The 13,004-nt window shown below is 45.7% G+C and overlaps 1 protein-coding gene across 1 annotated transcript in view; it reads left to right on the top strand.

Annotated features, from left to right (window-relative positions):
- stau2 (staufen double-stranded RNA binding protein 2) overlaps positions 1–13,004 on the top strand; it is a 102,004-nt gene that overhangs the window by 48,850 nt on the left and 40,150 nt on the right. The window contains exons 11-12 of the mRNA XM_069667371.1: positions 424–481; positions 7,855–8,216. Of these exons, the coding sequence (XP_069523472.1) occupies positions 424–481; positions 7,855–8,216 (420 nt within the window). The remainder of the gene's footprint in view (positions 1–423; positions 482–7,854; positions 8,217–13,004) is intronic.

Raw genomic sequence — 13,004 nt, 5'->3', positions numbered from 1 at the left:
TTCCCACCGTGGGATTGTGGGTAATCTGTGCTATAGTGTGAAGAGACTAGACGGTGGGGGTTGCATTTGTTTACAGCCATGTCATCTCCTCAGCTGTCGCACGCATCAGAAATGATTTGTTTTCCAGTTTCACACGTGTGTTTGCGGCTGTGTGTGTTTGTGCAGGCAGACACGCATACCACAGCAGAAGTAACACACTGAAAAGGAGCCCCCTTTTTTAGTGACTAAACACTGACAGCCCCCCTAATTAAGTAGCTGGCGTAGATACACAGACCTTAAGCATCCCCTCCTGTGAGCGCTCGTCTCTTTGTGGCCCAAACAGTAGGAAGGAACTCGTCTGACATGCGTGAAGAAGCTGTCTGTTCAAGAATCTACATCTCTCTTACCTCCCTCCTTTCTCTCCTTCTCTCCGCATCACTACAGATGGACAACAAAGGCTGGAACGGACAAAAGGCGTCATTTACCGAAGCGACGAGTAACAGTGAGTATCCGCACGTCTCCCTGTGTCTCATTCCATTTCCTCCTCCTCCTTCCTCTCTCTCCCTCCGTCCCGCAGGTGGTTTTAGCCGCCGAGACGGCCCGGCGTTTAATCTCTGTGACTGGTCAATGGGCTTCTGACTGTCAGCTTAATCGGCCGTGCGTCCTCGTGGGGAGCCTGCGAATTCAGGCTCATTCACGCAGGCTTACAGGGCCGGCACACTGGGGCCCACCGGGGAGTCCCCCCACTGCCTTCCTGTGCGGAGGAAAAAAGACGTAGCCTTTCACTCAGGATTAACACACGAGCACATTGCAGCACAGTTTCACACACACAGCTATAATGCTACACAGAGACAGCGAGGCAGAATATATGATGATATGACGATATATGATATATAAGAAGACGGATATATCTCTGTTCGCTTTGTGTCTCTTAACACAAAATATGATCAAGAGCTCATGAAAAAGTGCTGGAACTTTGAACCTTATTAACCTATTAGCAGAACTGTTGCAGTATAAAGAACTACACATAGTACCTAACCTTGTATATCTGTTTGATTTCTCCTTTGATTTGTCTTTTGATTACTGTCAATCTCTTAGACAGCTCAATTCATTTCAAATCATTTAAATGTGTAGTCCCTGCAGATTGAGTCCAGCCTCTGCAGAGCATATCAGTCGGCTTGTCAGTCAGTCCACCAGTAAGATCCAGGCTCAAATATCTCAACAGCTATTGGTTAGCTTGTCATGGAAGTTCTTACAAATATTCATGGTCCCCAGGGGAGAGACCCAATGTGAGTCATGAGCCAGTGCTTGGCAACATTTGGCAACAGTGTTAACAGGTTAGTTAGTTTGTTAACAGGCAGGAACCTCAAGCAGAACCAGGCTCTTAGTGAACTGTCATCTGCCTCTACTTGATTGGCCGGGAAAGTGAGATAGAGGGAGATGCAGAAAGGGAGAGATGGATAGGCACAAACAACAAGCAAATCAGATAATACAGACTTACTTCTACAATGCTAATAATAACAGTAGAAGTACGTGTTATATTAGCAATAACAAGTATAGTAATGATAATATAAGTATGACTAATAATAATAATTGTAGCAGTTGGAGTCAGATCTAGTATTAGCATTAACAGCTACAATAATGATAACATAAGGGCCTGTGTCCACTAACAGTGTTCTTTGCTTTGTTCTAATTTCTATGTAAACCAATGCAGTTTAGCGTTTTCAGCGCTCAGCTCAGCGTCCAGCAAAATAGTTCAACTTTGGAACACCGCCGCACTTGTGTCACTTCTCCCTCACCGACCAATCAAAATCAAGAAGGGGCGGGACTTTTGATATCAACTTTGTCAACAACAATAGCAGAGGTGAAGCTAATCTTTCAGTTTTTTTCAAGGGTACATTTGCCAGGTCTGGAGTTGCTGCTAATGTCAGGACACAATTCATTCCCATTCCCATCACCGACCAATCAAAATCAGAAAGGGGCGGGACTTAGGATATCCACTTTGTTTTATGTTTCTTTGTAAAATGTCCTTGAATAAAAGCAAATATTAAGCATACAGAGCATTTTAAAACAAATGCAAAGGCAAGTGGAAGTGCCGCCAGACAACTTTCGTAACCTAGCAACAGTAGACACCGGTGAGACAATTTGAGGTCGTGGGCACTGCCAGCTCAAAACCGCTGTACGTGGGCACACGCCCTAAGTAATGCTCATAATAATCATTGCAGCAGCAGGCGGTCCGCGACAACAATCATGTACCCCTTAGGATGAGATATAACTTCCCTTGAGTTTTCTTCTAGCGCTACCATCAGGCCTAAATTTAAATCTGCCTAATTATTCAGTTAATTAAAAAATAAAAGACAATTCAAAAGCAAATGTTAGCATTCTAACAGGCTACACAAAGGTGGTAACCGTGGTTACCAAATGTTAGCTTAAGATGAGTATGCTAGCGTTGTCATAGTGAGAATCGTTTTATGATGAAAGCATTTAGTTCATAGCACCACCATGCCTTAGCACAGTCTGATAGAGCTGCTCGCATGGCTCTAAACCACATGTAGAGTGGTGACTTTGAAGGTGACACATACAAGTAAAGCTGAAGCTGAAGGAGCTGCTATATCATATAAGCTCTCCCCTTGCTTCAGTGTCCTGTTTACTTAAAAGATCCCTGTTTGTTGGCCTCTGAAGCGACATGGAAAGACCGCCTCCTTAGTCATCCCCTCATTTAGAAAACATCCTCCACTAATAGACGTTTTTAACTGCAGACAAACACAAAATTGCTTCATGACAGGATTTATGTAGATTTTACATGGGAATGCGACGGCCTTAAGGGATATTTAATTTACAATGGTGTTTCTCTGAAAAGCATCAGGATGCAATTTTGCAGGAAGCAGCTGCTCTACATCAGCTGTATCTGTAGTAAAGTTGGCTGTCTTCTCTCTAATCAAAATAAACACGATAAATAAGCTTTCCTCGCACACAAGTCAAACGCTATTTCAAGACTGCTCGCTCTATTTTCAGTTTCCCTATCTCCCGAGTCTGGCAGCGATGGTATTTTTTCCATTTCTTCCACATGGAGCTGAGTAAGTTAATATTTATTACAGGTGTAATGAGTTATGCAGAGAATTCCTAGTCATCGTGTTGCTTAAGCAGATTTATGTGCATCGTAATATCTGAGCTAGAGTTGTTGTGATGTCCCAGCTTGATGAAAGGACACACTGCAGGCAGCTTCGCGCCGGTTGCCAGCAGAAGTAAATGCCAGCAGCTTGAGAAAGAGCAGTTTAGGGGACAAATGAACAGTCTTTGCAGTGTGGAGCAGCAGAGTGGAAAACAAACAGATAGCCTTATTAGATTCAAATGTGCTGTTGTCACTCGCCTCGAATGGGAGCTGTTTGGCAGAGCGGCGGCGCTGTGACATGAGGAGTCCAGCTTCAGTGAGGAGAGGAGAATGAATGTGAAGTTTCAGCTTTCTCATGTTTAAAAGTACAAAGCAGCCTGGTAAGACTAATCACTCTGACTTCTAATGTTTGCTCACGGCTGGTTCTGAATCAAAATACAGAATCCAGATGAAACCGAGCCTCTTCCGCAGCTTACAAAGATCTCGTGTGAGATTTTCTCCAATTCTGTGAGAGATATATCATCTAAATTATGTTTATAGATAAATGCTTGCTCGCTTGGATAAACTATTTTGGTGCTTGCGGTTTCTATGGCAGCCCGAGCTCCAGAGATTGCCCAATACCTCCAGAGCAGAGCCCCATGGGAAACGCAGTCTTCCTTATTTGGTCATTTTTCCTATTGTTGGCTTCGAGCGCGCCTTTGGTCCTGTGCCATCCCCACTCATAGTTTATCTCACACTCAGCATGAGGCTTAACTATCCGCTAATTTCCCCTTTAAAGTCGCCCAAACCGCACAACACTCACACGACGGTAATGTCTGAATAATGTTTACGGCATAAACACCATTTACAACTCATTCAAACAGATGCAGCTGCTCTCAGTTCTCTGTTTGTGTCGATGCTTGCTGAATGGAGGATGGTTCTGGTTTGTCAGTTATTATGATGGATTGTGCTTTTTATTGAAGAGAAGTGGGAATAAGTAAATCAGTGTGCAGAGCTGAAACAGTAAAAGTAAGCTCTAGCTTTCAGAACGGTTGTAACATTTTTATGTGATAAACTCTGATGAATGTGTCAGTTTGTGCTAAAGTGTGTTTTTTTACAGAAAACAAATGGTGGAGAGTTTGTTTGGCGTGAGTTGTTTTTGTGCAATTAAACTTTAAACTCGTTGCTTCTTGTAGATGTTTTTCACATTCGGCTCTTAACGGGCTTTACAAGTGTTTAAATTACAGGAGCTGTTTCACAGCTTCGTTACTTTTCACTTGTTTGTAAAATTTTACAGGGATTTTAAAGTTCACGTAAACATCAGCAGACAATCTGTTGCTGTTTTGCTCACCTCAAGTGATTTAAGATCTCAACCTGTTGCAGTTTTGTAAATCGTGTGGCGAGTCGGGAGCATAGTATCCAAGAATTCAAGTCAACCACATATATCCACATCCATAACATTATCTGCATCTATACTTCGGGATGCCATTTGTGTTGGGAACTTAAGCTCTTTTTACATTGCAATTCCATCACAGCGCCGTAACGAAGCCCCGCAGTTCATTTCATTGAACCAAGGGCTGCCACCGTAAAGCCGCCCCAAAGCAAAATCTTCGTGATTCCATCAATTACACTGACGCCGTCTCTCCTCTGTTACTACCCGCGACGCCGGCTCAGTCTTCGCCCCACCGTTCCGCCTCTGTGCGTTTTACACACAAGACGAGATGTACCAGAGGTGTAACAGTCCCGCTTTGAACTGGCTGTGTAAACGAGGCTTCAGCCAGTTAGCTAACAAGCAAAGGTAGAGTCTAGAAATCTAACCTGTAGTTCTTCCTGGCTGCAACAACGTCCTTTTACCCATTTAATAACCGTGCTGGTGCCGGAAGAACAACAGATTTTGCGGTCACGCTCCAGAAACACAAAGAACACAAGTTGGTGTTTATACTATATCGGTAACTCAGATGCATAAAAATAAGATTGAAAATTACGAGTCCCTTTGAGTGCTTTAAACCCTGGTAGTAAGCTACTCTTAAAAGAGGGGGTATTATGCTGTTTCACATTTTAACTTATACTGTTTATAATGTTATAATGTTGGATGTTCAGACTAAACGTGGGTGAAGTTTCAAATCTGTAGGTAAATGTATTGTGGAGAAATCCCCAGACTTCTCAGCTCAGTCTGCAGGCTGCTGTGAACGCCAGGTTTCACACAGTTTTTTCTACACGCTGCATTTTGTGACGTCACAAATCGGCCAATCAGAAAAAAGTAGCCTTGTAGGGGCGGGGTTTCTTAAAGGGACAGAGCTGACTGAGTCGTTTCAGGCAGAGGCTGTTTGAGGGCCTGAACAGAGAACTGTAAATTATGCTAAGCTACTCCACAGGTATCACAGAGAAAAATATGAAGCTTTAAATTAGCATAATACCCCCCCTTTAAAAACAATACAAACAATACAAAGCTTTATTGACCAGCTTCCCTCCACACAAACAGCAGTGCTGCGTTATGTGAGGCAAAGTGTAAGAAAATAGGTAAATGTGTCACAGGCTGCTCGCTCATGGCTTCTCCTTCCGTTCTTGCTCTTCCAAATGAAACACACACCGACCCTCAAGCACTCGTCTGTGTGTGTGTTTTAGAGGTTTTGGTTGTGTCCTTTGCCCTGTGTGAGCTGTGGGATGCACTGCTACAACAAACAGGGTGGCTGATACACAGGAAGGGAGTGTAAAAGGAAAGAAAAAGAAGCAAGAAGAGTGATTTTTCTCCCTTCTCTTCCCATGGGCATTGCAGCAGGGCTTTTCACTCGAGTTGCCACATTTCATTTCCTGCTGTGCATATTTGTGTGTGTGCGAATGTGTGTCTGTGTGCATGTGCGAACTATGTGAGGGTCTTGCTCCACCGTGGTGATTTATAGCAGCGGGCTCGGGCCCTATCTGTTTTCGATCAGTCTCATGCTTGGCTCTGGCTTCCCTCCAGCGCTCCCCTGGCCCACCGGACGCCGAGTCTGGGTGGGACCCCTCCGAAAAAACTGCCTGGAACCAGCACCGCAAACACACTCTCCCTTACGCTTTCATTCCCCCACTCCTCAGCCTCTGCACTCTCTGACTTGCTCCCACTTCATGTACAACAGTTTCACAATCCCTCCTAATGCGGGAACTCCACTCCATCGCACTTACTCCCTCACTCTCGCTCTCTCTTCCTTTGTCTCTTTCTTGCTGTCACGCTCTCACTCTCCATCAGCTGACGGCAGCTTCAAGCACTCAGGCACATGCAAACATGCAAACATCCTCGCAGGAACGCCCACACACAGAGACAAGCACACACTCACACGGATTACATTCACTGCCCCTTATATTCTTTGTCCGCAGCTGATGTCATGTTGGCTAGCACCTTTCTGTTTCTGTGATACAGTCAGAATTCACAGGCCTGCGAGTTTTACTTGCGTAAATTCAAATTAAGGTTGTCATCATGATTGGGAGGGGGGAGAAAATCCAAGCGGTTGTGTCATTGCTGGCATGGGGCACTTTGTTGTAGTATGAGTAATAAGTGCTGGATTTCATTGCTGTTTCCTTCGGCGTTTCTTCATCTCTGGAACGCAAACTTCATTGTTCTTAATGGGAAATACCATCCGCAGGTTCCCAGAAACCTTAAACCAGAGCAAGCGCACAAGCCTCTGTCTTTGTGTGTCTAAGTGTGATGGTAATGTTAACTCAAACAGGAAGTGGCCTGTCAGTCAAGCTCTCACTCCAGCGCTTTCTCCCAGCTGTTGGTCCGTACGCACACACAAACAAGCGCGCACAGACGTACGCGCACACACAGCTGGTCTTCCTGTCTCTGGTGACCTTGGCTGGGCTTCGGGAGGCTTCGCATGGTTTTCACATCCACTCATCCCCACCTCCTCCTCCAGCTCGTCCCTCTCTCTTTCATCCTTTCTTACATTCCTCCCTCTCGCTTTTTCGCCCGACCGCAGCCTGCAAAGTGACGAAAGTATCGAACTGCAACCTGTCGGCGTTTCCTCCTTCCACCTGTCACGACCGTTTCAGGGTGCTGACGTCAGAGCGCGAGGAGCCAATATCAACAAATGTGATTCATCCAAATGTTCTGGATCGGAACAAAGTCTTGGAGCGCTGTTGTGCTCAGCTGGCGGGAACATGACGATCATCTGGACGGAAAGAAAAGCTGGTCAAAGGTGCCTCGGCCTCTCGGATCCAAATCACCCAGGCAATTCCTCAAGCCTCTGAAATATTCCCACAAGAGCTTTGATCTGAGGCCGAACCTGCTCCCGAGTTCTGTTTGGGTCCGAGACCTTATAAGTGAAGCATGCTGCCGAGCTTACCGTGCTGTTTCCCATCAAAGATGAAGTCATAGCCGCTCTGTTGATATTAGTGGATGCTCCGTTTGTCTCTGTGTGTTTGTGTTTGAGGACGAGAGAGAAAGAGGCTGTGTGTGTGTTTCCCAGCAGACAGTTTGATAGTGCTCGGAAGCGCCAAACCACATGAAACTGTCATCTACGTTTGGTGATGGAATGCCAGTTTGGGAGCCAACACGCAAGCTTGTACACACACAAACGGACACGGTTAGGCACACACACATGCACAAACACACCCTGGCATTGTCTGGTCGTGCGTGACAGGGAAATATGTGTGCAAATCATATATAAATCCCTTCTTCTCTCTTCTCCCTCTTCCAATCTACCTGTGTCCCTCTCTGCTCCTTTATAAACCATGTGACCTCCTCCATTCTTCTTCTTCACTTTATTTTTGTCATATCCTTATTTTGTTCCTCTCTTTCTCTCCAGCCCAGAAGGGTCTTCTCCACCTCAGCCCCGACGTCTACCAGGAGATGGAGGCCAGCAGGAAGCAGGGGGGCAACGCTCAAGTCCCCGGCGGCAACAGCAGCGGCTCCGTCAACTACATAACATCCAAAGACATCGGGCCGTGCTCTGCCCCGCTGCCCCCAGGACACCCTCCGTACTACAGCGGCTCGCCCTCCTCACCCAGCCCGACCGCCACCATGGCCAGAGAGCTGCTGCTTAACGGCCAGTCACCCACAGCCGACGCCTCCCTGTCCATGAAGGGGAAGAACCCGAGCTTGGCCTGCGGCGTCTCGGTGCAGCCTGCACAGCAGCTGGACTACCTGGCTCACATCCAGGGCTTCCAGGTAAGAAGACATCACATGAACACTTTATCAAATCATACAACATGAACCATGTTGAGTGAAAACTATAGTACAATAACCGAAACTATCATAGCTTTAAAAACACACTTCCTGATTTAAATTTGATGACACTTTCTGATTACTTGCTAAGCTGAATCAAACAGATCTTCCTCCGTCTCATTATGTTAGCTATTTAGCTACGAGATCATGGTTTGCATGTTCTCTCTGTACATGCGTGGGTACATGCGTGGGTTCCCTCCAGGGCTTCCTCCCACAGTCCAAAGACATGCTCGTTAGCTTAATTGGTGACTCTAAAATAGCCCGTAGGTGTGAGAGTTAGCGTTAAACGTTGTCCGTCTCTATGTGTCAGCCCTGTGATTGACTGGTGATTAGTCCAGGGTGTACACCACCTCTCGCCCAATGACAGCTGGGATTAGCTCCAGGTATGACTAATTGATGGATCATGGTTTCAGCATTCACCTCACTAATTAGATATGTGGCCTTTGCTGTGTGAGAATTAGACTAATTAGACACAAACATGGGGAGTTAGGGGAGTAACATGCAGTAACTTCATTGAGTTAAAGGGGGCGTATTACGCTAATTTCAAGCTTCATATTTCCCTCTGTGATACCTGTGAAGTAGCTTAGCATAATTAACAGTTTCTTCTGTTGCATTATGTATTTATGAGCCAGCCCACACTGTTAAAATACACTCTTACCATGACTTACCTCGGGTGGCAAGATTAACTAGGTCTGGAAGATATGCATCTTTAAAGGGCGGGTTTTATGCTAATTTATAGCTTCATAATTCACTCTGTTATACCTGTGGAGTAGCTTAGCATAATTTACAGTAAAAAAAATTCTCACACTGGTGCTCTGTGAAGGCCCTCATACAGCCTCTGCCTGAAAAGACTCCGTCAGCTCTGTCCCTTTAAGAAACCCCACCCCTTCAAGTCCGCTTTCTTCTGATTGGCCAACTGAGGCTGAGCATGTAAAAAAAAAACTGTGTGAAACCTGACGTTCACAGCAGCCTGCAGAGTGAGCTGAGAAGCCTGGGGATTACTCCAACATACTTTTACGTACAGATTTGAAACTTCACCCAGGTTTAGTTTGAACATCCAACATTGTAACATTATATTTATGTCTAAAAATGTGAAACAGCATAATACCCCCTCTTTAATGTTATCATACCTGAAAGAAGTAGTGGCCAAAATTAGGAAAAGTGAGACTTTAGTTGCAATAAAGTGGAAATTTTGCATACTGCACAATGTCAGTGCCTCGTTTCTTCAAAATAAAAGCCCCATCAAACAGGCCTCCACGCCGATCGCCACGCGATTGTTTTCAATTTCACATTCATTTCACTTAAGGAATGTCGGCTTGCATTTAATTTAAACTGTCATCAATTTATCTTATAAAAAGCCATTATCGTTAAACTTGATGGAAGTACCACACACCCTGTGGTACAGTACGTTCACATGCTAAAGTGACAGCACAGATGTTAGCGTGACCATGCGTAAATATGACCCCCCACACACACATTCCTGCCCTGATTCATCTCCCTCCGGACCAATGCTGTCAATACGAATGTGGTCCTGGTCGATATGTGCGGTTGCCCGCAAACGCAGTCACACGCGTAGATAAATGCAGCTATTACAGGTGATGTAGGATGGAGGTGGTGCAAAAAAGCCTCTCCGAGAATAAGAGAGGAGAATAAGAGAGTGATGCTCCTACAGGACGAGTTGGCGCTTTCAGGTGTGCGATTCTCACTGTGAACGTCGTTTGAATAGTAAGGATTTAAAGCTGGAACTAAACCTCACAGGTGCTTCTGTCATAACCAGAGCAGACTCAAACAGAAACACTTAGCCCTCCGCTTGTCTTTGTGTGCAGAAGAGAGCCTTCCCAGTGTCTGCTTTAATCAGTCCCGGCCGATCTGCCGGTGCATACCATGCCACTGATACCAGTGCCTGTTCATTTAAGCTGCAGATGCTTTTTATCAGTTTGAGCGAAAACATTTTATCTTAACCTGCTGAGGGTTCCTTTGAAAGGCCTTTGTTATTGCTCTGAGCCTTCCTGTGTGTGTGTAACCTGAGAGAGCTCTGCTGCCCGGGCCAAGCCCAAACACACTTGTACATATGCACGCACACACACACACAGCAGGTTCTGTTTAGGGGAAATGGAAGAGTTGGGCTAAGCCCGTGTGTGAAGTTTAAGCCTTTGTCGTTCTCATACTGCACAAACCATATCCCACTTCGGAGTCATTTCTGCGTCCATGGATTTCTTTATGATCTGAGGAAATGCACACACAAGCGTCGGTGTACCCACATGTTTCCATGTGCGTGTTCCTTAAGCGAGGAAATCAGGCTGTAATTGAGACATGCGGACTAAATGTGTTCTATTGAGGGGATGTTTCATATCATGTGGGTTTGTAATGAGAACCTCTGGTTGCCATGTTAGGCGGACTTTTAAAGCTTATGTATACTTATTTGTTTTTGTGGGCTAAACCGCCGCAGATTTCATATGTTTTTGCCAAAAACTGCACTTGACTTGGACACGTAACGTGGCGCTTTGTGTCGAACCGGGCTTTTTCTCTCGACAGCACGCAAGCACTCACGTCAAATGTTGTAAGTTATTTGAGCATAATCTCCTCGTCTGATTACTTTGATTTTGTCATGTAGATCTGTTACTAAAGCGACTAAATAAGCACATTCTTGAGAGGACACCACGAGAGGACATTCTCAAAGTGTCTGTTTCATCCGAGGAGCTCCGCAGACAAAGGCGCGGGCCTACCTGCTAAGCCCTTCTTTTGATTTGATTGGAAAATAGCCTCTGGTGGAAGCTCTGACTGGATAAGCAACAGTGTGTTGTACTCACGCCAGCTTGGAGCAAGGATGCTGGCACTTACTCCACTGTGTTTGTGTGTGTGTGTGTGTGTGTATTTCCTATTAATTTGGCTGCCGTGTTGTTGGCACGGCTGGTATGTGCGCTGGAAGTAGGGCAGAAACAAAGAAGCGGGAGGTAATAGACAACACATGGACTACGGATGAAGGGCTGAGTAAGAGCCACGTAACAGATTCTTCCTCTTTCTTTTTGTCCCTCTATCTCTCTCTCTGTCTTCTGTCTTTCTGCACATCCATCATAATCACTTCCTCTTTTCCCTTTTCTTTCCTTTTGCTTCCAAAAATGGTCTTCATTTCTCACGCTGTTTGTGGGGTTTAAAGGGCTTGACCCTGGCATTGCAGTCACCAGCTGCCCATTTACTCTGCCATCACATGACTTAATAGAGTCATCAAAGACTCATTATTGACCACTACTTCCCTTTAAAGCGGGAACATTTTTATATAGAAGATCAATGATTGATGGAAATTTAATCATCTTCAAATGGAGCCGTGATACACACCTGGACGAAGACAAATCTACCCCCTGTCCCCGAGCTGATATATTCTCTCTCCGTACGTACGTGTCACCTGTTTGCATCTGCTTTATTCTCCAATAACCCGCTCGGTTCTTGGAAGACTGAAATGATTATCAGAGCTGCTCTGTCTGTTTGTCCTCGTCTGAATGTGGACTGGCAGCGTCGGAGCGGTTTAGCGGTCGGGCGAGTTAATGAAGAAGAGGGGAGTGAAAGGAGCCGAGAGAGAGAGAAAGGAAGTGTGGATGAAAGACCAGTGTGTGTATGTGTGTGTGTGTGTGTGTGTGTGTGTGTCATCACATGCTGCTTTTATTTGTGGACCAGTAATGAGAGTGATTCCTCAGACACTGGTGGATTAAAATGGAGAAGGTGTTTATTTAGACATCAGAAACACCAGCAGTCAGTGGTTTGTATTTGTTCACCCTGTAATGGTTATTTACTTACTTCTGGTTTTCTTGCATCTGTTTATGATGTGAGCTTTAAATCATGCTCCTTATTTAATCAGCGCAGGAGTTAGCGGGCTGCTGTGGCTCAGAGGTAACTCGGTTGTCCTCCAATCGGTTGGTGGTCGGTGGTTTGCGCCCCACCTCATTTACAAGTATCCTTGGGCAAGATGCTGAACGTGAGGCATAGCCTGCGGTGTGTGAATGTGAGCAAATGATAACCTTTTAAGTGACCTGATGAATGTGTGTATGAAAGGGTGAATGCTGACTCCATCAGCCACGACATTATGACCACTGACAGGTGAAGTGAAACACATTGATTATCTCGTTACAATGGCCCCTGTCAGTGGGTGGGATATGTTTGGCAGCAAGGGAACATTTTGTCCTCCAGGTTGAGGTATTGGAAGCAGGAAAAATGGGCAAGCGTGAGGATGTGAGCGACTTGGACAAAGGCCAAATTGTAATGGCTAGACGACTGAGTCAGCTCTTGTGGGGTGTTTCCGGTCTGCGGTGGTCAGGACCGACCAAAGTGGTCCAAGGAAGGAAAACCGATCAACCAGGGACGGGGTCATTGATGCGCGTGAGGAGCAAAGGCTGGGGTTGGTGGTCCGATCCAACAGAAGAGCTACTGTAGCTCAAACTGCTGAAAGAAGGGTGTCAGAACACACAGTGCATCGCAGTTTGTTGCTTACGTAGCCGCAGACCGGTCAGGGTGCCCGTGCTGACCCCTGCCCACCACCAAAAGCAGCTACAATGGGCACATTAGCATCAGAACTGAACCCCTGGGCAATGGAAGAAGGAGGCCCGGTCTGATGAGTCATGTTTTCTTTTACATCATGTGGATGGCCGGGTGCGTCTCTTACCTGGGGAAGACATGGCACCAGGATGCACTATGGGAAGAAGTGTGATGCTTTGGGAATGTTCTGCTGGGAAACCTTGG

This window comes from Semicossyphus pulcher, unplaced genomic scaffold (assembly GCF_022749685.1).
Source record: "Semicossyphus pulcher isolate SPU_LCO1_2020_fin unplaced genomic scaffold, fSemPul1.0.p SCAF_18, whole genome shotgun sequence".
NCBI classification, from domain to species: Eukaryota; Metazoa; Chordata; class Actinopteri; order Labriformes; family Labridae; genus Semicossyphus; species Semicossyphus pulcher.
This window is presented reverse-complemented; position numbering and strand designations above follow the sequence as displayed.